The 24542-nt window shown below is 30.2% G+C and overlaps 5 protein-coding genes across 7 annotated transcripts; 2 read left to right on the top strand and 3 right to left on the bottom strand.

Annotated features, from left to right (window-relative positions):
• Nucleotides 1-459: 459 nt before the first annotated feature.
• On the bottom strand, nt 460-1419 carry LOC113393174 (large ribosomal subunit protein mL55). Its single transcript, XM_026629914.2, has 2 exons — nt 1134-1419; nt 460-672 (listed from the first exon to the last, which is right to left on the bottom strand). The coding sequence occupies exons 1-2, from the start codon at nt 1326-1328 to the stop codon at nt 529-531; spliced, it is 339 nt and encodes a 112-aa protein (XP_026485699.1). The 5' UTR covers nt 1329-1419; the 3' UTR covers nt 460-528.
• A 393-nt stretch (nt 1420-1812) lies between these two features.
• Nucleotides 1813-8965, top strand: LOC113393165 (choline transporter-like 1). Of its 3 annotated transcripts, none has more exons than XM_026629903.2 (12): nt 1813-2103; nt 2195-2732; nt 2836-3008; nt 3170-3229; nt 3311-3478; nt 3560-3686; nt 3796-3931; nt 4500-4640; nt 4908-5070; nt 6019-6240; nt 6630-6807; nt 7924-8965. In XM_026629903.2, exons 1-11 carry the CDS (start codon nt 1999-2001, stop codon nt 6771-6773), a joined length of 1977 nt encoding a protein of 658 aa, XP_026485688.2. In that variant the 5' UTR covers nt 1813-1998; the 3' UTR covers nt 6774-6807; nt 7924-8965. The 3 variants fall into 3 exon arrangements, with proteins under 3 accessions (XP_026485688.2, XP_026485687.2, XP_026485685.2); XM_026629902.2 differs by having other exon boundaries at nt 3784-3931; nt 6630-6766; XM_026629900.2 differs by having other exon boundaries at nt 3784-3931.
• Nucleotides 8966-9197: 232 nt separating this feature from the next.
• On the bottom strand, nt 9198-11120 carry LOC113393170 (uncharacterized protein). Its single transcript, XM_026629908.2, has 5 exons — nt 10894-11120; nt 10522-10798; nt 10090-10373; nt 9538-9775; nt 9198-9426 (listed from the first exon to the last, which is right to left on the bottom strand). The coding sequence occupies exons 1-5, from the start codon at nt 11014-11016 to the stop codon at nt 9230-9232; spliced, it is 1119 nt and encodes a 372-aa protein (XP_026485693.1). The 5' UTR covers nt 11017-11120; the 3' UTR covers nt 9198-9229.
• A 1079-nt stretch (nt 11121-12199) lies between these two features.
• Nucleotides 12200-18926, top strand: LOC113393166 (D-2-hydroxyglutarate dehydrogenase, mitochondrial). The gene is made up of 9 exons (XM_026629904.2): nt 12200-12446; nt 12829-12976; nt 13378-13575; nt 14186-14379; nt 14801-14969; nt 15321-15450; nt 16367-16523; nt 17218-17380; nt 18025-18926. The coding sequence occupies exons 1-9, from the start codon at nt 12348-12350 to the stop codon at nt 18297-18299; spliced, it is 1533 nt and encodes a 510-aa protein (XP_026485689.1). The 5' UTR covers nt 12200-12347; the 3' UTR covers nt 18300-18926.
• Nucleotides 18440-24542, bottom strand: LOC113393168 (polyadenylate-binding protein-interacting protein 1). The gene is made up of 8 exons (XM_026629906.2): nt 24227-24542; nt 23672-23886; nt 23262-23414; nt 22630-22848; nt 21879-21983; nt 21423-21624; nt 20998-21127; nt 18440-20829 (listed from the first exon to the last, which is right to left on the bottom strand). Exons 1-8 carry the CDS (start codon nt 24333-24335, stop codon nt 20730-20732), a joined length of 1233 nt encoding a protein of 410 aa, XP_026485691.1. The 5' UTR covers nt 24336-24542; the 3' UTR covers nt 18440-20729.

The following is a 24542-nucleotide window of genomic DNA, read 5'->3' as shown; positions in this document are numbered from 1 at the left end:
CAGGGTTATTGGTAATTCGACGTTTTTTTTGTTTTTCAGGCATATTTGATGGCAATGGCATGACAAGAACTTTTCAAAGGTTGGAATTCTTTTATGCCACAAAATCGATTAGACTCTAACTCTTAATAAAAATAGGAAAAAATGTAAACAAAAGAAGACAAAATTCAATAAAAAAACAAAAACCATACACAATATTATTAATATAGGCAATAGTTTTTATTTTATCATGGTTTATTTGGATAGATCTATTTTTAAAAATAATCTATTATGGATACCCTTACACTGACCTGTTAATGTTATGAAATTGAGAGGGTTCTGGTACTGAATAAGTTAAAAAATGATATATGGCACTATTATAATTTTAAAAATTTACGTAAAATATAAACTGTACTAATAATTTTGGTTAGTTTTGTATTATTATAAAAAAATATATTTTTTAAATTAAAACATAGTATCAAGAATTTTTATATTATATTTTTTAATTCTACAAATACATTAACTAACATATTAATAAATAATAATGAAATATTATTTCTTCATGTATTTTAAATATTTCTTTGCATTAAAGTTATCCTCAACAGAGTCGGTTATTTTTACTTTTCTTCTTGGTTTCCTCTTGTCTAACCTAGCTTTTCGCTCTTCTTCAGGCAATGTACTTAAATCTAAAGGTAACTGAAAAAAATAATATGTCAAATCAAGTTTTAATTGCTTAACAGTATTAAAATACTTCATTCAATTAATTATTATTTAAATATACATACTTTATAGCAAAAGTTTTATATAAAAGGTGCGCAATACTGATCAACTTGTTAATATATATATCGATAAAGCTGTATCTGTATCCATATTAATGTCCATATGTAAATATCCAAATGTTTTTAATTATTAGCTTATAATACATAATGTCGATACAATGCAACAAGCTCTCTTTATAAGAGAAGAAATATTATTATCAACTGCATCTTTCAAATATATGGTATATATTATATTAAAAAAAAATAAAATAATGGATTGAAGATATCTATGAGTTAATAAATAACAGAATTGAACAAAGTACCATCTGTGTTTATAGCATTTACGCAGTTTGAACTATATTCAATTGCAATATTAATAATAAAATTATAAATTGTTACCTTTATTATTTGTCTGGGTTCGTGGTATCTAATATTTATTGAAGCTCCATTTGGTAAAACAATTTTCGTAGGATACATTCTTGTATAAATTTCTCTGTGAATTTTGGTTATACTAGATACATTACAATTTAATCTTCGTATGCTACACAAATTAAATACATAAGGATTAAGGTTTAATATATTTTTTATATTCATTGTGTGTCTATGAACAATTTCAAATTAACATAAAAAGATTTAGATTTATAATTAAAATTACAAGTCTGAAGCGAAGACAGTAGTATCACGTCAAACTGCAATTGCCATTTGTCAACATCAAGCTCTTGTCATACGTAGTACTTACACAGAATTAACATAATATAAAGAGCGCTAATTCATTTCGTATTGTAAATTTGATAAGGAGAATCATTTGAAAATAGCGTCTTTTGAAGGCGGTTAAATGATTTTCTCTTTTTAATTCGGTTTTACTCAATCAATGGAAGGTAGAGCTAACTCTACCAAATATAAGCGCTTTTTTAAATATATATTTTGAGACACTTTTTAATTTTTATACACAAATATACTTCCCGTTATCTTTTCATCGCAAAGTTATTTTTAGAAATAAGTTTTCTGAATATGTTGAAGTAACAATTTTTTGAATTATGCAAAATATAATTATTTATCTGTGGTCTACTACTACTTGTTATGGTTAACTTTAATAAATTGTTTATGTTTTCGTTTTGTTTGGTTTTGCTTGCAATTTTGGTAGGATTGTAGGCGTGGGTACTGGGAGTTTCTCTGTTTAGTAATTCAGTTTTAGTTATTGTGAATTATAGCATTGTGTGTTATAGCATTGCAAAATATGAAATAACTTTTTAAAATTAAAAAAATGGGCTGTACTCAAAGTGAAATTTCACCTCAAAATGAAACCCCTCGAAAAGGTTGTACTGATATTTTGTGGGTGGTAATTTATGTTATTTTCTGGATATTGATGGTATGTTATATTAAAATTTTTTACTTTGATTTCCTCTTTATTTCTAATCATAAATAAAATTATTGTTATGTTAATATTATTTTTATTTCAGATAATAATAGCCTCAATATCATTTGTGTATGGAAATCCACAAAGATTAATAAATGGCTATGATTCATTTGGTAATACTTGTGGTGTCAAAACTAACAAAAAGCTAATTGATTACCCATTAGCTGGTATCAGTACTGCTGATAAGAAATATCTTTTTTTCTTAAATATAAAAGATATTCGAAAATCTCTTAAGATATGTGTGAAACAATGCCCAAATAGGAAGATGGAATCTTTCAAAGACATTCAAAATTTTTACAAGGAGACTGGTTCAAATCTTTGTAGTCATGACATAAATCTCGATAATACAACAAGTGCAAAAGAATTGGATAATAGTTTAAAATGGCTATGCCCTACTTTGCCTGTATATGACTCCTTTCCACTACTTAATAGGTGTTTTCCGAAATCAGCGACTGATTTAGGAAAAAAGGTATTCACAGATTTCTATGCTTTGCTTAACAGTTGGGATACTATTGAACAGATGTTATCTGACCTTTATTCTTCTTGGAAGGAAATGATCATTTGTGTTATAGTTGCATTTAGTAAGTAATAGCCTATTTTAATGTTTTTTTTTTTTTATATAAAGTAATTTTTTATAATATTTGGTTATATTGCAATTTTTAATTCAGTATATATTTTTTTTAGTTTGTTCGTTAATAATGGTGTCTATTTTACACTTATTGGCCACTTTGGTTTCTTGGATATTTATGATCATAGTGTCAATAGTGAGTGTAGCTGGAACAGCTCTGTTATGGTATACATATCATGAATTAAAAACAAAACAAAAAGATTTTTCTGACACCACTATAGGTCTAGCTGTAAGTATAATATGAATATACATAAATGTGAAATACATTTTTTTAAACAAAAAAAAAAAATTAAACTTGTGAAGTAAATTTGTTAAACTGTAGTCTTTATTTAATTATAAATATCATAATATATTATCTGTTTTCTTTTTAATTTTTGTTGATAATTTTAGGAGTCCTTCAAAAATGAAAAGGCCTTTTTATGGTACTCAATCATAGCTACAATAATAACAGTAAGTATTATAATTACTTAATAACAAATTCAAATATAAAATTTTTTTGGCCCATAATTAAAATTACTTTGTTTATTTCAGGTAATACTCTTGCTGTTAGTCTGGGTTATGCGGTCACGTGTATCATTTTTGGCAGCATTATTCAAAGAAACAGCTCATTGTTTAGGATCAATTCCTGCATTATTCTTACAGCCAATTATCACATTTTTCTTCCTAATATTATTTTTTACATTCTGGTCTCTTGTTGTGGTAAGATAAAATATATAACAATCAGTTAGTAATAATTGCTTGTATTCAAATAATATATATGTATAATGATTGTGGTTACAGGTCAGCTTGGCAACAGCTAATTATCCAGGCACAAATAATTTCCTTATAAATGGTACACAATCATCAGCGAATGTGCAAAATGCTGCAGTTCGAACACAAAATATGAACAAGAGCACTAATTGGAAGAGTAAGTTAAAAAAATACTTTGTGTAATTGTTATTATGTATTATCAAAATATGTTATGATGTTTGTGTTTATACTCTACTACTAATGTAATCTCATAGGTTATATTCTAGATGACATACAGTTTGATCCAATGTGGGTAAAGAGCATGTGGTGGATGTGTCTGATTTGTCTCGTTTGGGGAAGTGAGTTTATACTCGGATGCCAACAGATGACAATTGCAGGTGCTGTTTCACATTGGTACTTTAGGTAATATATAAATTATTGTGTTGTATTTATTAAGAAATGAAAATGACATTGTTCACTCTCATGCCCCCAAAATATATTATAGTATATTATATAGTGAAAGTTTATTAATATTAAGACTTATAAAAAAAATGCTACTTTCAGAAATAATTAAAGTTTTTAGTATGGATGTGACTGAATTTGAACTTTATAAATTAATTAATTACTGTCGCTAATTAATACTCTAGTGAAATAATATTCGTGACGAAATTCCATTAAAACGACTTTTAATTATCGTGACCCAAATAAGTATCATGGCCGTCAAAAATATGAATTTAATACATATTTGTGGCCTCTGGCTAGTACCTAGCTTATAAGGCCGCTGATCCCGAAGTCCCTTGTTCAGAAACTTTTCAGGAAGTTGGCAGTGTTATTACTTCCATGCCAGGGAAAGTATGAAAATACCGTTGCTCTTCGGCTTGAACTCTTTGCGGTCGTCTCGCCTTAGCCGTTCATATTTCATCATATTTTTAATAATTAAATTCTATCAATACTAATTTTTTTTTTCTTTAATAGATATGTTTTCTTTCAGAGGTCCAAATGCTCATCCATCACCAGTTTTATATTCGATTGGAAAACTTCTAAAGTATCACCTGGGATCCGTAGCTAAGGGATCATTCTTAATTACACTTTTCAAAGTTCCCCGGCTTATTCTAACTTTTTTACATGCTAAGTAAGTGTAATTTCCGGTAATGTTCGATAACAGATTTCCCAGTTTCCATTTTTATGTAAAAATACAATAAACAAAAAACAGAATAAAAAAAATTGCAATAGAAAACAAAAAATCGTACAACTCATACATAATATTATAAAAGTCAATAAAGAGTCGGGTCTTTATTATGCAGCCAAAAATATCGAAAGTAAAAAAGAAAAGTTATTACTGTAAATTTTTTTATATGCAACTGTCTTAATCTTAACTGTTTTTAAAAAAACATTATAGGTTATCGGCAAGAGCTGAAAAGGGTTCAGACTGCGCCAAATGCGGCTTGAAATGTTGTATTTGCTGTTTCTATTGTTTGGAAAAGTTTATACGATATCTGAACCATAATGCATACACTATCATTACCATCGAGAGGTGCAATTTTTGTAAAGCTGCGGCAAAGGTGAAATATATTTTTTTAATACTCCAATAGAAATCCTAAAATAAACATTAATCAAACGCCTTAAACGTTAGTAGGGAGATGTTATGTAATATAGAACTTTCTTAATAATAAATCTTATTACAGATTAAAGATTTGTTCAAATCGGACTGGAATCTTCTGAGTGTCCAAAAAAAATTCATCAGCCTTTTTTAAAGTATTTTAGATCAATTCAACGACGATTTTACAGAGTTTGGTTTTATCCTCACTTCTGAGACTGTGATTCAGTTTTATAAATAGCAAATAATAATACCTACATAATGTAGGTTGGTAGTATGTAATCCTCTATTAGGTAATCTCTGTAAATGGAAATGTGGTCATGGTGACTGTTATATGAATCAGCATTACAGTTAGTAGTACAAGTATTTCATTCTTAGAGCTATACATACTTAGTGCAACATATTAGATATCTGATTGTTTGTTGAAAATATAAATAATATTACATTAAATTTGCTACATATATTTATTTTTAGTAAAACTAATTATAGTAGTGCTGTTATTGTATGTAGGTATTATATTACACAGCCAAGGTTTGTATTAATTAATAATAATAATAATTGGGTAGAATGGATTATTTATGTTTAAAATTTAAAAATAATATATCAGCCACTTGCATTTCAAAATAGTAATTTCTGACTACTTCTAAAATATTGGCACATAATACAAATAACAAAAATGTTATTTCCGCATTTTGTAATAGATAAAAAGAATGTTTGTATGTTTTGGCCTCTATGCTATGCGATTGTTGCGTTGCATCTAATTGTAATATATTGTTGGTCAATTGTTAAAAAAAAAATCTTTGTCGGTTTGCCTGTCCTTCAATATAAAGGTTCTATATATACGCAAAATGGGGATGGGTAAATTTTTTAAATATATAATTATAGTTTTAATGTGAGCAAAAAATAATTCCAGGCTTTTAGCACTATAGTAAACAACGCGTTACAAGTGGCGACAATCAACAGCGTGGGAGACTTCATTTTGTTCCTGGGCAAGTGTATCGTCACCGCGGTCACCGGGATCATCGGCCTGCTGTTGTTGAAGCGAAACACCGATTTACATTTCTACGCAGTTCCTACGCTCGTCATATGCATATACTCTTTCTTCATCGCGCACTGTATACTTTCTTTATATGAGGTACGTAAAAGTAAAAGAAAATTAACAGTATTTAAACGTCCTACTGCTGGGCTAAGGCTCTTAAGATTTTTTAGTTTAGTCCAATTCGGGTTGGTGGACATTTAGTTCGGGTTTGGGTTGGTATTTATTTCTTTCTTGAATAAAGTAACCGATCTTAAACCACTCGAGACCCATATTTAGGCTCTATTATTATTCTTAAAGAAAGTAGCCGTAATCCGTAAAAGCAGTGTGTATTCAAAACGGTGATAGCAGATAATTCGTAGCTTGGTAGGCTAAGAGGAATTAGGAATATTATGAAGAGCAATCGAAAACGCAAAATATTCCTAGAAACGGGTTGTTATTCACGCATAGAATGACAGTAATCTAATGATGAATGATGATTGTAACAGATGGTAGTGGACTGCCTTTTCCTCTGCGTGTGCGAGGACCGGAACATGAACAGTGCGGACGGGCGATGGAAGAACTCGCGCCTCGCAGAGCTGGGCACCGTCGGCGACGGAGCCGAGACACAGGACTTGCAAGAGAAGTACTGATTCTTGCTAGTGCATGCACCTGATTTGTATTGTGGTAAGGGATGCTTTTGGCTTTGTAAAATTCTTCAGTTTCATTCCTTGTAAGTGATTGGACTGTCAAACACTTCTCTTAAGGCGAGTCTAGATTTGTGTAATATAATGTATCGTGAAATGTACGAACATGTGTACTACGATCTACACAGTAACGTACGCACTGATCTTTTATTGTGTTGATACCAAAGGTTTTTCGTAATGAAATTATAAATTTTTAAAAATAAAAACAGGACCAGCAATCTCGACTCTTCTTTTCGGCACAGCAGTTCAAAACAATTGTGTGGAACGGCCCGGAATACAAGTTACGCGATACATATTGAGAACTTTTCGCGTTACATTTAAATATAACACGTTACACAAATCTGGACACGCCACTATAGTGTACAGACACTGTCCAGACTGCAAGGTCTGGACTGAAGTCTGCGGGAATGTTAATGTATGCTTGGATAAATATGAAGGGGAACTATTAGACACCCGGGGTACCTTTTAACTCATGATTTGCCATAAAGGTGTTTTTAATGAATAGTGCTTGTCATGTGCTGACTGATACAAAATAACTACTTAAAAGAATTCAATAATTAATGTTTTAAATGGGACAGCTTGCTTGTTGGTTTGCGGTGATTTGTAAAGTAATGCAACATTCTGAAGAGCAGTTTCCTATCAAAACGAGAAATGGTATATTGTTTTCATAAATATTACGCTGCATGTTTAGTTACATACAATCAATAACAGTTGAATGACTTAATATAGGAAATTAACAACTAAAATTTCGGTCATGATTTTACGTTCAAAAAAATGGTTTTAATGTTTTTCGTGAAATGTAAATATGACCAATAATATTTAAGTGTTGTCGAATTGCTATTTTAAAAATATGATATATTTAAATAATCAGAAAAATAATGCAAATAATGGCAAGTTGATATCAATTACTATTTATAGAATCAATAAATTTTAATTATACTATGTAGCTGTTTATATTTAAAAAAGTTTTAACATCATTTGCAATTATATATATATTTTTAATTAAATAGCTGCCAGGAATTTTATATTTGTCTAAAAAATATATATAAAAGAGTTTTATTTTATTAATACAATGCAAATTTATATTTTGTTTCAGATAATCGTGTTTGTTATATGAAGCATTCAAATTTACTAAATTGCATTACCAATTTGAATTATTTTCACAGTATTATTTAGGTGCAGCTGCATTTTGACACATTTTTAAATTATATTTATTATAATTGATAGGTGTTCTAGGATCTAAGGCAACGTTTGTACTAGAATAGAAATCGATATTTGAATATTTATTACTAAATTTAATATCGCTAAATATTCAATTGACATAATCTCAGAAATTGTGATTTTACTTTTTTTTATAATTTTATACACTATTATTGAAAAAAGTTACAAGATTTTTTTAATACGTAAAGAGTACAAGTTATGAAGTAATGAATAGAGAACTCATTTTGTATTTAGAGATTCTCAAATGCCATTCCATTAAAGGTTTATATTAAAGAAACATACTCATTGCACAAGTTGCACAAGTTGTTTTATATATTTCTAGGACACCCAATTTGGTGCTGTGTATCCTATTGTGGCTTATAGTTTCATAAATAAGCACATATTGTTCATATTGTTAATTGAATACATATAGTTTATCAAAATCACGTTTCCTCCAAGCACAAGGATTTTTTTTATTATCCTTTTATTATTTGGATGATGAATAATCATTTCGACTTTGATTGGAATCTCATTAATACTAAGGGATATCAATTACAGTAAGAGAGAAAATAAGATTTAGTTTTCTACAAAATCATGTTTTTATAATGACATAAATACAATGCCGTCCCCTTCTAAGTAAACTAAGCATAATCAATGTATTTAAGAACTGTGTTTTGTAAATTTTAACAATTTCTATTAATTTTAATTGTAACAGGCAGTTTTTGCCATAGAATGTAACATATTTTACATTTCTTTGGAGCTCATATTTTTTTAGATTTAGGTTAGATTATATATTTTTATAGAACTGTTTTCTATTCTTTTTGACATTTAATTATAAGAATATTATAAATTTGTTTTATAAAAAACGAACCTGAGTACATAATTCTCAAATCAATTATTTAGGCATCATAATATAAATTATATTTAACTTGAAATTGTTATATAGTTTTCATGTAATTCTACCTCACAAAATCACTTCCATTATTTACAAGAAAATTATTTGGAGTTGATGTTTAGACTTGCTTCTAATAATACGTCATAATTAAAGTATATTAAAAAAAGTGTACTATGATAATATTTAAGTGATGGTAAAATGTTTTCCTGCTTCTGTTAAACATTTATTTAACATGGACTTGTTTAAACATGCTTTGGTATAAATAAAGACAAGTGTGAAATTATTAATATGATTTTTATTTTTCAAATCATTTTTTTATAACCTTCTTCTTGATGAACTTTTTTCTTTTCTTTATTTGATCTGATATTGCCTTACTCTTTGCTTTGAGTTGTTTACGTCTTATGGTTTTATCTGGCCTGCTTATCCTCATACTAAAACCTGTTTTCATTGGTGTTTCATTTTCACTCTCATCAGCCACTGAGTCATTTTCTTGTTTAATTTCCTCTGGAAATAACAATTTTGTTTTCACTTTTATTAACATTTAAACAGTTGAATAGGTATCAATAAAAAAGTCTAAAAAAGATTAATCCAAATAAAATCAATCTAATGATATACCTTCCATGAGAGCATCTTCAGCTTTCTTAATGGGATCACCTTTGAAGAAATCAGCTCCTTCTATGTCGGGATAACCTGTTTCTGGTCTAGTAGCTTCATTCATTACTTTCTTCTCAATTCTTCTTTCATATTTGTTAGCAGCCTTTCTATTATATGCTTGCCTCAGCTTAGCGGGACTTACATACTTAGCATTTTCCCATAAAGTAGCTCCACCAAATGATCCCGAAAATATTTTTACCTGATTATTGAATAAAATTTTATATTTTTTAACTACTGTATAAAGATATAAAGACTATAAAGAAAGAAAACATAAACTTGATAATAATTTATTAATGTAGCTACATATTGTTTAAAATGTTCATATAATATAAACAGCCTTATAAATGTACTCTTGTGAGTGACTAAACACTACTATGTTGTTTTCTTTTGAATGTTAACAAGGATTATATAATTTTAGTGATAATAACACAAAGTAATAAATCAGTTTTTAAAGAAACAGCTTCTAAACTCTTTTCACGAGGAAAGCAAGTATGTAATGGTTAAAGTACTTACTGGGTTTAACACAAAGCGTGGACCTATTTCAGCTAGAGCTCCATCTTCAGACAATATTTGGTAATTCCTAAACCAAATTCTATTGTCCAAAATCATAAATGTATACACATGATCAAAGAATGGTTGACTTTTAGGGTGATGTTTTGGAACTCCAAATATTTGAATGAGTAGTTCTTTCAAAAGACTATAATGAGGATCTTTAGTGAACTGTGGATCAAATGATAAAAGAGGCCTAGAACCTTTTAAACAGTTACCAGTCATCTTTAATTCACCCATTGTGTAGACTAAAAAATAAAATTTATAGATTAGTTACCAAGAGTACCCAAAATATTGAGTTTTTAAGTCTATATTTTTTCTTTTATAAATAATTAGTCAAATTTAAAATTATTAATATACAATTTATTCAAATGAAGTAATAACAATAATACTCACTATTTTCGACTAAAAATTTAGCACTGGGTCCATTAGGTATATTTGCAAGCCATAGATACAAGTCTCTCATTTTTCTACCTTCGAATAGGATACATTTATTGCAGTTTTTCATTTCACTGATTTCATTCACGACGTACAAATTTTTGCTTCTTTCCATTTTAGACTCACTTTTATGATGTGGCATTATTTTTTTTAAATCCTCCATTAAATGCCGATGGCGATGGTTAATACCGCGTGCGGCAAAGACAAGTACCCTTTGTCTGTTGATCCATTTTACCTATAAAACGTAGATTTTAAATATTAACTATAAAGGTACAGAACAGTACAATAAGGAAACAAAACAATTTATTAAAAATACTCTAAAAGTATTACCTGTTTAGGTGTAGGATCATCAGACATACGAACAGGCGGTAATATAACTTCATTTTCTTCTTTATTGATTTCCTTTACTTGTTTATCTTGTTTCTTAGTTTTCTTAGCTTTAACTTTCACCATTTTCAATAATTTAGTACGTATTTAATTACTTTACAAATCGAACAACCACGTGTTTATCACATAAACAATTAAATTATAAATTTGACAACTGACGACTGAAAAATGACATTTCATAGGCAGTGTTTCCACCTTGGTTCTTGAAAAGGGGCTGTTGGACAAGGACAAAGGGCTAAAAATTTAATAGTTTTTTACGGCGGAATTTAATTCTGTGCTTGTAGTTGCATTTAGATATATGTTGGGCCATAACAAATTAATAATGCAACAAATTAATTCAAAATGTGTTTTAAAATACTAAATAATTGTAAATCGGAATCTTCGAAAATCGTATTTGCTGAAGCTGCCTTGCCATATTTATTTTTCTATCTTGCTGTCAGTGCTCAGTGCTAAATAATTATAAAATGAGGATCGATATTTAATAAATCTAAACTTCAGTTACTTGTTTACCCGGAATTTTATTAAAGCTGTAGGAGTATATTACCAAAACTCTAGACAGAACTGAGATGGCCCAGAGGTTAGAACGCATACATCTTAACCGATGATTTCGGGTTCAAACCCAGGCAGGCATCACTGAATTTTCATGTGCATAATTTGTGTTTATAATTCATCTCAGGCTCGGTGGCTCGGTGAAGGAAAACATCGTGAGGAAACCTGCATGTGTCTAATTTCAACGAAATTTTGCCACATGTGTATTCCACCAACCCGCATTGGACCAGCGTGGTGGAATATGCTCCAAACCTTCTCCTCAAAGGGAGAGGAGGCCTTAACCCAGCAGTGGTAAATTTACAGGCTGCTAATGTATGTATGTATGTATGTACCAAAAATTATTTTCTTTATTGAAAGATTGTGTTCTACTAATAAACATTAAACAATATATCATTATTGTTATATTTTTTACTTTCGACTTTTGCGAGAATAAATTGATACAATGAGTAGATAATATGAAGGTTGAAGGTTTCATTCGTAACATTTTATTTTCCTGTTATACGTTCACGATATTCGAAATGAGTATTAGAATTTATTTATTCATATTTGAATAAAGAAATAAATATCATGAAGTATTAGACAAATAGATACTTTTACAAATATGTAGTTGACGTTTTTCAAGCACTAATTTGCATATTTTAAGAAACATTGATACACAGCAGCACATTAGACATCATTACTACTTATACGTCAATGTATCTAAATGCGTAATGCGTTATGCGAGTTGTGACTTATAATTTAGTAGATAAGCAAACGCAGATGTGAATGCTTGCGCAATAGTGGTGTGAAAATATCTACGGATTAAAATTTAATTTCGCGTATGCCGATTATCGAAATAATCTTTAACAATGATAAAATCGATAGCAATTCTTATTTCAAATTTAAATAAGACTAATATTATATCTCAAGCAAAATACACAACAAGCGTCCTTCCACAATTTTCATCAGTAAGTGAGCTATACAATATTATTTATCGATTGTCATTTATTTAATGACAACTTAAAAATGTATTACACGTTATATCTTTACGATGACAAAATATAGGAAATATTATGTTTTAATAAATGGTTTTTGTTTATAAATAATGTAACAATTATAAATAAAACGCATAATATGATAGGTATATATTAGTTAAAATAATATACACATTTTTGGGCGATCGGCATACATAATTTTAATTACCATTTATGAAGGTTAACGTTGTTTGTATCACGTTATATTGCTGATGACAGTTATTAAATATATAATATAAAACATTAGCCATATGTGTGGATTATATATGGACTGATAACAAGATACACACAAGTTTATATGCAAATTGATTTGTAGGAAAAATATGCAGTGAAAAGGAAAAACTTTGGCATTTTAAAATCAGCAGATGTTGAATATTTCAAATCTGTTTTAAGTGAAGATCGGGTATTGACCGATGAATCAGATGTTCTCCCTTTTAATATCGATTGGATTAAAAATTGTAGAGGTCTGTATTTACATTTAAAAATATTTTTATTAACATGTACTCAAAGTAAATAATACAAGATGGCTACTCTAACTTGCAATTAACTCTAACTTAAGTTTGATTACAAGAGATCCCTTTTTGGGATAAATCTCCCTTTGTACACGTACGGTAAATTTGAAATAGCTTTAAATTATTTTTTTATAAAAAGTTTTATTATTATGTCGTTTTAAATGTATAAAATAAACAATCAAATAATAATAATGTTACGTAAATTGTTATCATTCAATATTGATAATATTTACCGCACTCAGTCATTAAACATAAATTGAGATAGCAGTCTAGGTATAACTACTTCAAAGATAATGTATACTTAATTTTATTTGCATGAAGTCATGAAAAATATACAACATTTTTTTGCACAGGGCAATCAAAAATTGTTTTAAAACCAAAAACAACAGATGAAGTTTCTCAGATCCTTTCGTACTGCAACAAAAATCGTTTAGCAGTATGCCCTCAAGGTGGAAACACCGGACTGGTCGGAGGTTCAGTTCCAGTTTTCGATGAAATTGTCATAAATCTTGTACATATGAACAAAATTATCAGCTTAGACGACATATCAGGTAATTTGAATAATAACTATATCTTGTGTACCAAACCTTACATAAATCCACGTATCTAACAACTTGTGTTTAAAAGAATTTCGCCAAGAACTTATTTCAAATCTGCCATGCTTTACGCGGTATTAAAATAAAATGATTAATTTATTATCTCTAAAATCTAACAATATTCGTAGGTAGAATTATTTGTATGTTCTGAGGCAAGATTTTTAAGAAAAAGTTTACCGTAACACCACAAGAACATTTACTAACTCCAGTAAATCTTTTTTAGGGCACGTTTTAAGAAACCTATGTTCTAAATTTCAGCTTTCTAAAATTTGGGGAACATTTCTACTATCGGTTATAATACATTCCCAATTCTATTCTGATGTAACTTCAACTATTCAAATAAACTTCATTTTAGATAAAGTAACTGAGGCCTAATTCTTCTTATTTATATATGATACGGTTGCGATACGATTCCGATTATATTTCGTTCTAACTTCGATCGAATCACAACTATAGCCTATTCCAATGGAAGTAGGAAAAAAGATAAACAAACCTCTAAGTACCTCCAGTAGTTTTGACTGTGTATTATTATTAAAATTTTGTAAAAGTATATATATTTTAACAGGTGCCTTAGTATGTGAAGCGGGATGTATTTTAGAAAACCTAGATAATTATGTACGTGATCACAACCTTATTATGCCGTTGGACCTCGGCGCCAAAGGCTCGTGTCATATAGGTGGAAACATCAGCACCAATGCGGGAGGCCTCAGACTACTCAGATATGGCAATCTGCACGGGTCGGTTTTAGGGATTGAGGCTGTGAGTTTTTATCTGACTATACCTATTAATCTATATTATCGTTGTAATGATTTTAGGGCATTTTTACATGGGCAAACTTATTGTATGTAGGTATGTTTCTGTTTATATATGTAATAAGACTAGAGACGAAGTTGACACTGATCATTTTACAAAATTACTTACTTGAATTTTGAGATTCAATACAAAATATGTATTGACAAACGCTAACTGTCTGCAAATGAAACTGCTTAAAATTTTCGTAATTAGATGCCTCTCAATAAAAAATAAAATAATAGTTTAATAAATGTGGGTAACTACATCGGAATCCTTAGGTACTTAATGTCCCATTACTTTGAAAAACAACCAAAACTAGGGTAAGAAACGGAAAATAAATAAATTTCCTCGTTTTTCGTACTTTAATGTATAAGCCATATTATTGCAGGTGAAAGCAGATGGCACTGTTGTCGATTGTCTCCGAACTCTCAAGAAGGACAACACGGGGTACCACTTAAAACACCTATTCATAGGTTCCGAAGGCACACTGGGAGTAGTTACTAAAGTCGCTATTCATTGCCCCGCTCTACCCAAGGCAGTGTCTCTTGGTTTCTTTGGTAGGCGATTCTGTATAATTAAGCACACAATTATTTTATAATAAAAATATAAAATGAAAGTTTTACATGAGGTTTAGGGATAAAGGTTTCCCGAACAGCATACCTACATACTAGAGAACGTGCTTAAAATAATCATATAGGTATTTTTAACAAATTCGGCAAACACAAAGATCAAATTTAAAAGAAAATATTATAAAAAAGCCTATTTATAGAGATTATTTCTTCAGTTTTGATCATCATCATTGTATCATCCATAGACTATATCTCATACGTACATCGAAGTACCTTAACGACAAATATTGATATACCTAAATACCTCTATAAAGAATACGTAATTTTAATTATTTGCAGGTGTAGAGAATTTTGAAAATCTTCTTAAGCTATACAAAAGTGCTAAGTCGTCGTTGGGAGAAATACTTTCAGCTTTCGAAATGGCGGACAACAAATCAATTAGTTTAACTGTTGAAAATTGCAAACTTTCGTAAGTATCATAGTGAATGAATATTTGATTACATACTATTTTATCAGTTTGTTTTGTAAAGTGTTCACGTGATTTCTTATTTCATAATCGATTATGTAACATCGTGTCCTTATCTGTTTTTGTCTTTCCTACGTATTATTTGTTATGTATACAACTTACCTATTTGTCTTTGTTCTTTTTTGTTTCTTTATATTCTTCGACTAAGAAATATTATTTAAAAGAAAACCATTTAGCCTAAAAAACATACTCATATGAGTTATATTTGAGTTTTGTATTTTAATGAAAACAAAACCGGCAAATACCTCAGTTTGTCTATAAACTAATGTTTCGTGAGTTAAGCTCTTATCGGCTAGAAATTACTTTAAAATAACAGTAGAGTTATTATCATAAAATAGGGTCTTGGCCCTAGTGTTTTTAAGAAAACGATAGGGCGCGAAAGGCGTGCTACTTTGGATTAATAAAACGGGCATCTTATACACAAAAATCACCACGATGGTCATCATCCGATCTCACGCTGAGGGATTTTTAAAAGAAGGTCATTCACTGTCGTAGTCAGTGTAGTTATGACGTCTAGAAAATATAAAGCACCTATAAAAAAATGTGTCAATATGTGGTGGTGGCGCGATACCAAATATTTACCAAAAATATCAGTTATATGTAAAAATGTGTTGCAGACTCATTTATTTTATCAAAATAGTAATAACTACATATATGTAATTTTTTAACAAAAATGAATTAACGTCAATACATCAGACACTGAGATAAACGTTACGTTTTAAATTGATAGATATTGAGTTGAAATCTATTTTTCCATATACCCGTGTAATTTCATCGAAACAAATGGCAAGAGTTGCTATATGAAAATACGACTGTTGTCAGAAAAAATCTAATGTGCAATTTATTACTTTATGTATAGAAACCCAATAGGTGACTACCCGTTTTATGTGCTGATAGAGACGCACGGCAGTGACGAGACCCACGATAGCGAGAAGCTGAATCGGTTTCTCTCCCAAGAAATGGAGAGTGGACTCATATTGGACGGAACTGTCACCTCCGAACCTGCTAAAATTAAGGTATTCATTAGTAAAACGTGTCGACTACTTTTACTTCATTCTTTACTTGGTGGTTAGGTGCCGTCCACTCATCATACATTCTTTTCTAATAGCAATATTTAGTATTTTAGTGTTCGTTTGAATGATGAGTGAGCCAGTGTAACTATAGGCACAAGAAACATAACATCTAATATGTCTCTTGTGCTTCCCAAGGTTGGTGGAGCATTGCTTATATAAGAAATACTTAGTATTTCTTACAGTACCAATGGCAGTGCTGGCCGCTTATCATTTGTAACTTTGTCAACTTACATGACATAAAAAATACTTCAATTTAAGTCGATTTATAGCTAGTTGGCTTTGTGCAAGTTAGTTAGTTATGATAGCTTTAATCTCATTAACTCATTAGTTGACACGCGTTAACCAGTACAGAAACAGGCACATATCTTATTTACTTAGTTGGTTGGGAACGCATTGATGGTTCGATTAAGTACTTAGTCAATATATATATTTGATATACATATTTAGAACTAAGGGCGGTGGTGACTTGTAAATATGGATGCACGCATATTTAAATCTATCAGAATTCAGACTAGCAAAGAAGCAATAGACTCTGGCAATAAGAAATATGGTTTATATAACTTCTACACACAATTACAATGTTTTGTCTCCTTCTACAACATCCTCCGATGATTAATTTTGAAATAAATATATCTAGAATATCTGGCATATCCGGGAGAGTATAGCTGGGGCGGGTTTGATAAACGGCTACGTTTTTAAATACGACGTGTCGCTGCCGCTACGAAACTACTACGACCTCGTGCTCACGCTGCGGACTCGTGTCGGCGACCGCGCGCGCGTCTACGGATACGGACACGTTGGTACGTAATAACATGCATAATAATAATAAAATGCGTAATGATTTGTATGCTCCATTTAATTTCTTGCGATATTTTATAAAATATCTCATAAACCATTTAAATTCAAAAGAAAAGGGCATGTGGTATAGAACATTGCAGCCACCTTGGAATAAGCCCTGGATAGATAAATGTGACGATAGTCGTCAAGACCTACCAAATTATCAAATTACGGCTTTAAGACTTCGCTCCAAACACCTTCCATTAAACTCATTTACGTATCGAAGGAAAAAAGTAACAACCGCCAATTGCACTGAACGTGGTGTAATTGAAGACATTTATCATGTTTAACTGGAATGTGTTCGGAGCGAGTCACTTAGACAGGATATTTATCAGCATATTAAAACTACTTTAACTATTGTGCAATGTATAAGTTTTCTGGCTTTTCCTGACAGTAATGAAGCGAAATTATTCTACTAATTAACGAACAAATGTAAAATGTTTATCGTGTATCTAAGTACATGTTACAAATTAAAATATACAGAACTTCTTGAACCGGTTGTCATGTTTAGTGATGAGTCTTTTCCACAGCGTCTATAATTTCCAAAGTCAACTATTTAAGTTACAGACGTCATCGTTTACATAATATAAATAAATTTTGTTGACAGGCGACGGGAACATTCACATAAACGTGAGTGCGTCGAAATACAGTAAAGAGTTATACGCGATATTGGAACCATTTATCTACGAAGAGGTCGCAAAGGTCGGAGGATCCATTAGTGCCGAACATGGAGTTGGTTTTAGAAAACCACAATTCATACACTATAGCAAAGACAAGACGGCGTTACAGCTCATGAGAGATCTGAAACAATCTATGGATCCCAATGGAATACTCAACCCTTACAAAGTCTTACCAGACGTACCTGATATTGAGAAAGATTGATAGAGACATATACTTTTAATTGAATAAAAAAATATCGTGAAACATTCAAAAATTTTGAGAGCCTTCATTTTTATTTCGAATTGTTAAAAAAAATGTTTTCATACAAAACTGGTAATTAAAATTTAAATAAAACTCATATATATTTAAATGACTTTTATTAAAATATCCATTTATTCTTATAACATTCATAATATCACTGCAAAAAAATACAATGGAATATTATAAACATACGCCTAATTGCTTCAAATAAATAAAACCAATATTGCATAAACACATTAAAAAATTATTTTATTATGTAATGTTGAGAATAATAATAATAACACAAAAGTATTACTTCTCATATTCGTTCTCAGTATTTATTACAGCCATTAGCATTCACGGCGTTCATGACACGACCACACTCTCCCAAACATTATCGTACACGCATTATTATGTAATGACAACAAATAAATGTAACAATTTGGCATAATGTTGACCTCCACAACAAAATATTGTCATCATTTCAATAAAACTTAATAATATTAAATTAAAAGCTCTATCACATGCTTCTAAAGTAAATTATAAACCGTGACAAGTAAACTATAAAGCAAAAACTATTTTTGTATTAACTTTATTTTTAATTTTTTTTTTCATTGCTATTTTAAAAAAAGCATTAATTTTGAGTATTAATAATTAATTTGAAAAATGATTTTAAAATAACATATCATTAACATAAAAATGCATGTGTATGTTTACCGGAATGTTTTTCTTGCCACGAAATAGTGCAGAATATATATGAAGGTAATAAAAGAAATACCAATTTTAATTTAACCGTTTGATAAAAGAATTTGTGCTCTTTTCTAACATTCGTTGAGTAATCATAGATAAGGCTATAGAAAAATGTCATTTGTGTTATAAATATACTCTACGTGTTAAGAGGAAGATATTCGATATTAAGATTGAATATGGCATTTATTGTCGTAAATTAGACAAAATAAATGGAAAAGTAATGAGATCACTAAACATTTTTAACATTTTAGACAAAATGTAAACAAGAATAAAGTAGATAAAACATGCTTATTTCTATCAGAAGAGGTGGGTACTACATATGTTATTATATATAAGACGGATAATCAGAATAATAATAGTATTATTAAAAATCTTTAAACGTGAACCTAACACATCAAAAACAAAGCTATGCCTTTTATGATCAAGTTGTAAAAAAGTTCATCAAAATGAATGAAATACACCTTAAATTTACATCATTCTCTAAATTACATTTTAATTGTATTAGCTTATTTCAATTAACTGTATCGCGATCATATTGTAAGGCCTTTTCTATTGCGTTTTGTGATAACAGCACCACTTTCGTATATAACTATTATGGAAGAATTCAATGTGTAACATAATTTATACTTTTTCGTTTTCCCCATTTATGCCATACTCATTCAAATGACTAATGTTTTTAAAACTACAAGTTTCACTGAAATTTCTTATGAAAAATTGTAAGACTAAATAGAACATTATTATTAATAAAAAAAAAAACATCGACAATTTTGACACCTAAAGCCGCATCTACATATGTGGACGAGTTAGGTAGACGTATATAAGTAGAATGTGTTAACTGTCGATCATCTACACGAGAGAGCATGTGTAAATGCGGCATGAATTATATTTTTCACCTTATCCGTAAAAAGGCTTGTTTATTTTAAACTTGCTTCATAGTCAATGTAGGTGTCAAAATGATAATAAAACAATCCTTGCGGTTTTATATAAAAAGAAACTCGTTATGTTATCAAAAAAATCGGCTTGCCAATTCTAATCTGCTACCAATTGAGTTTTTCAAATTTATTTAGTTGCCTACTTGTTTACATTTAGTCTATAATCATTATGTACTGTTACTGCATGCTCGATTATAAAATAGTAATATTAAAAATATGTTAATTAAAAACTACTCATTAGTCACGTCACGTCGTAAAGCAAGCAAGTTTCCAGAGTCACAGACCAAATTGTGTATTAGATAATTCATTTAAAAAAGAAATATACATTATATGTTATAAAGCATTATCTATTCGAACTATGAGCCTTCGAGCCTTTAACATTCAATACTTAAAGAGCTTTTTAAGAGTATCTAGATATAATTCTTTTAAAATATGAATAATTTATTGCGATATAACCATACGTGTGTATACTTACATTACAATCTTTATTAATTTATTATTGCTCGATTTATGGCTTGAGTACACTATTGTTTATGTAGTAAAGGCAAAATATTTTAATACGTTTATGTACCCTATGTTCATGCATATTTATAAAGTGATTATAAGCATTCACCGAAACTCTTTTTATTGTTTTATAAAGTTTTATTCTTTTTTTATACTTTTCACAATTGTCCTAATATAAAGACGCAATCTGGTCTGTTCCGGACGTGTCGTACGGGGAGAGATGCGGTTATCGTTTGATTTGATTGGAAATCTTGAGGAATTCCAAGTATGCATCCTGCATCTCTAGGTCCATGCCCGTGTCCCAGGCCTCGTTCTCCAACTCCTCACTAAAGTCCATATTATTTAAGATATTAAAAAACAATACATTTGTAGATGTCTTTCAAAAATAAAAATAACAGTATACTTTTTAAATAAACGAAATATAAATTATGTACTCGGGATTTTTATTTTGACAGTAAATATTAATCATAGTCATATTTAAAATCGTCACTCACAGAATGTCGTCATCGAGCGAAGCAGGTTTGTTCGGCAAGTTACTCTGCAGGAAGTTGCACTCTTCCGTCGTCAGCGACTGACCGTCGGCCAGGTACCCGCCTACCAGCCCATCAGTTTCGGAGTTTGTTTCTACAGATCGAAAAATTAATATCGAAGAAATAATAAAAAAACATCCACTGCTATTATAATATTTTATTTAAAAAAAAAAATAAGAATAAAAGTGAGGAATAGTTAGATTTCTTTCGTCGCATGCATGTTTTATTAGTCTGACCAGATTCATGGTGGACAGACATTTAAAAATTTTTTTTTTTAATAAATATATATTTATATAAGCAACCCGATTACGAAGTCGGGATGGACAGCTAATATCTTTATAGAGGTGTGTGGCGTGGGTGTGTGAGGGTGTGTGTGTGTGCGCGCGTACGTGCAGGTGCGGGCGCGTTGGGGCGGCGCCGGGTGTCGACGGGCGCGCGGCGCTCCTCGGGCTCGTGCTCGGCCAGGCCCCAGCGCGCGGTGCGCAGTTCCAGTACGCGCTGTACGCACGCCAGTTGCGACCGGTACTTGAGTCTCTCGAACGCCGCGTGCATGCTCGCCGGACAGTCCGCGTCCAACGCGATGCCCGACAGCTGGACATTTATTATTGATATAAGAATTTATGACGGTTATACATTAAAGAATTTATGCATATAATATAAATTTTATACATGCAATGTTTCTAAGTTTTTAAAATGTAACTAATTTTGTAAAATGGTGTTCTAACAAATTGAAGAAATAAATTAACGCAACTATGACCAAAATAGATTTAGTTAGACTTATAGATATAGATATTATCTTAGAAAAATATGCATCTTTAAAAAAATGTACATTTATTATTACTCACTTTTAACAACTGGCAGACTGCCTTAATATTGACTTCTTTATCTGTGTCAAGCAGGTGTAACAATACTTTGCAGAGACTTTCTCCCAATGACCTTATTCTTCCTCTCTGTAAGATAAATAAAAAAAAAATGATTGGCAAATAGATATTGATGTATAGACAATAATTTCATAGAAGCATTAGTTTTATTAATATACCACTGAATTATATATTTCATACTATATAAATATTAAAAATAAAGATGCAAGGACAAATATAAAATTTAAATACAATGTTGCTTGCATAATAAAAGAAGTCATACACTTCTGAAATATGTTGTTTAAACATGTGGCATAAATTGGCTATATGTCACAAAATTATTTATTCATTTTCTTTGACAATAGAATGTAATGTTTTAATTATAAAATAATTTTCTTCATTTCAACACATTGTCATATCTTCCAGTACCTTATTGTTTCCCAAATCAAATGAAGGCAATTGAATTACTTTGATTTTAATCTAAAACATTCTGAGATGTTTGAGTTTGAGTTAAGGAGATGGTTAAGGGTTCAAAAGCCTGGCTATTTTTGATACCTTTTGTGCAACTGATTTTAGTATCACCTACAAATTTAATATAATATAAAAAGAGAGAAAAAGTTATATACATACTAAATATGAAAACACATTTTCTAAGAATAATAAATAAATATACCACATATATCTAAACTCAACCAATTATCAAATATAATATTATTTTAATTAATATCATAGCTACCTGATTATCTTCAAGTTGTGTGTATATTTCAGCTAAGAACATCGCAAAACCACGCATATTTTCCTCAGATGTTTCAATGCCACTTATAATTTTGTTCTCTTCAGTCGAACAACGTTCAAGTAAACACGCACGGAAAGTGGAGTCTTCTTGAGGTACCACTGAATCATACATGGAGCACAGACGTGCTCCATTGTAGCGGAAGTTTGCTTCAGCAATTGACTGTAATATATAAATATTATTGTAGCTGACACATTGATAATAAATTATAAGGTCAGGTATATTTAGTACTGTAATTGTGTCAAATAACAAATAATGAATTTTATTATAAAATAGTTACATTGTTACTCATACTCTTCCCTAAGATTATTATACTATATTTTCCAACTGCACTTATTCTACTTGCATAACAATTGTCCCATGTAATGTAATGAAATAGAATAGGTACATAGGAATAGATTCTATATTTTTGTCTTAAAATAGAATTTTTTCATAAGATTATTAGTCTGGTAGAATTAAGTGCTAGATAGTCTGAACTAGTTAAATAAAATAAACACTGTTCTAAATATCTATTAATAATTATAAATGATTATTATAACTCTCATTTTGAGATTGAGTCTCATTTGTAAACTTACCTGATTAACAATAGCTTCAACAAGTGGTCGGGTGTAGTCCACATCATTTAGTGTTAAAATAAACGAATCGACAAGTGGTCCACATAAAGTGTCAAATTTGCCCGGGTCAACTGTTATCTCACACATGACTGTAATCAGGCTGGCTATATTACCCTACAAATTGCAAAAAAATATTCATTTTTAGAGAGGATTGTTTTTAAAATTCATTAATTATTTAAGGTTATTTGACAGTTATGTAAGTAAAATTTGCCATGAATAAACTATTTTAATAAACCTAATTTTATATAAATAATGATAAAAACTCAAACCTTCTAAGAATTACTAATAGGTCTTTAAAAGGAAATGTTGACAACTAACATATATCAATTTAACAAAAAATTAAAACATTAAAAGAAGTGAGGTATACATACCCGCAAATCAATATTTTCAGTTTCTTCAATTGAATTCGACATCTCATACAAATTATAAGTATCTAGTTCTTGCGCTTGACGAATTCTATCTTGGGGAGAAGAAAACCGCTGCACTCTATAGGGCTCAGGTGGATATGCTACAGGAGCTTGGCGAACATAGTTGGGTGGATACCATTCCGCCGCTTCTGCTGATAGTTTCGACTTAAGAGGTTCAGCTGTGGATAAAAATTTTAAATGATTACCATGTTATGACCCTTATTTCCAGATTCCTAAATTAGTTCTATAAAAAATTTAGTATATAAAAAACATTCAAATACCAGTAATCATTTTCTTAAAGATTTAAATTAAGGATTATTTATACTACTTCATTTAGTAGCAGGACCGGTTGCTTTATGTCAAACTACGCCGACGTCACCATAAATGAAAATTCTTACAACTTTCACCTGAGTTATATGTAGACATAATATATATGTAGTTATAAACGATTAGTGACATTGATCGGTATATATTTACTTTAGAAAAGAAATACGTGTAATTATAAATAAAGAAATTTACTTTTAGTTTCCTCATGTAAATGCTTGGGCTGACGGAGCTCGCGAGGCTTTTCGGGTTGATTCCAACCACGGCCTCTACCTCTAGATCCACCAACCTCCCCGTTATTCATTTCAAGAAATATCTGCGATATTTGTACTCAATAAAAACAGTACGTTGACAAATCTTCGAACAAATTCCATACACCGCAACAATAAGCACTTTAAATTAGTTTTCTAATCTCGTTCGTTGATTTCGACACGTAAACAAAGGCAAATACTTCAACAACGTTTTACGACACTACCTCCATGTTTTATTTGAGCGAGTGAGACAAAATGAA

Source organism: Vanessa tameamea, chromosome 6 (genome assembly GCF_037043105.1).
Source record: "Vanessa tameamea isolate UH-Manoa-2023 chromosome 6, ilVanTame1 primary haplotype, whole genome shotgun sequence".
Lineage (NCBI taxonomy): Eukaryota > Metazoa > Arthropoda > Insecta > Lepidoptera > Nymphalidae > Vanessa > Vanessa tameamea.
Note: the sequence above shows the minus strand (reverse complement) of the source record. Positions and strands in the feature narration are given on the sequence as shown.

Bases quoted from the DNA above. Each gene is read 5' to 3' on its own strand.
- LOC113393170 (XM_026629908.2), bottom strand. From the start codon at position 11,016: ATGGTGAAAGTTAAAGCTAAGAAAACTAAGAAACAAGATAAACAAGTA. The intron at 10,374-10,521 runs GTGAGTATTATT...TTTATTTTTTAG, and splicing joins TAAATTTTTAGTCGAAAATA to TCTACACAATGGGTGAATTA. The intron at 9,427-9,537 runs GTATATCATTAG...TGTTATTTCCAG, and splicing joins TGAAGATGCTCTCATGGAAG to AGGAAATTAAACAAGAAAAT.
- LOC113393168 (XM_026629906.2), bottom strand. From the start codon at position 24,335: ATGAATAACGGGGAGGTTGGTGGATCTAGAGGTAGAGGCCGTGGTTGG. The intron at 22,849-23,261 runs GTAAGTTTACAA...TATATATTACAG, and splicing joins TTGAAGCTATTGTTAATCAG to TCAATTGCTGAAGCAAACTT. The intron at 21,625-21,878 runs GTGAGTAATAAT...ATAAATGTCCAG, and splicing joins CAGTCTGCCAGTTGTTAAAA to CTGTCGGGCATCGCGTTGGA.
- LOC113393165 (XM_026629900.2), top strand. From the start codon at position 1,999: ATGGGCTGTACTCAAAGTGAAATTTCACCTCAAAATGAAACCCCTCGA. The intron at 2,104-2,194 runs GTATGTTATATT...TTTTTATTTCAG, and splicing joins TTATTTTCTGGATATTGATG to ATAATAATAGCCTCAATATC. The intron at 4,641-4,907 runs GTAAGTGTAATT...AAAACATTATAG, and splicing joins CTAACTTTTTTACATGCTAA to GTTATCGGCAAGAGCTGAAA.
- LOC113393174 (XM_026629914.2), bottom strand. From the start codon at position 1,328: ATGAATATAAAAAATATATTAAACCTTAATCCTTATGTATTTAATTTG. The intron at 673-1,133 runs GTAACAATTTAT...TATTTTTTTCAG, and splicing joins AACCCAGACAAATAATAAAG to TTACCTTTAGATTTAAGTAC.
- LOC113393166 (XM_026629904.2), top strand. From the start codon at position 12,348: ATGATAAAATCGATAGCAATTCTTATTTCAAATTTAAATAAGACTAAT. The intron at 12,977-13,377 runs GTCTGTATTTAC...TTTTTTGCACAG, and splicing joins TTGGATTAAAAATTGTAGAG to GGCAATCAAAAATTGTTTTA. The intron at 13,576-14,185 runs GTAATTTGAATA...ATATTTTAACAG, and splicing joins CAGCTTAGACGACATATCAG to GTGCCTTAGTATGTGAAGCG.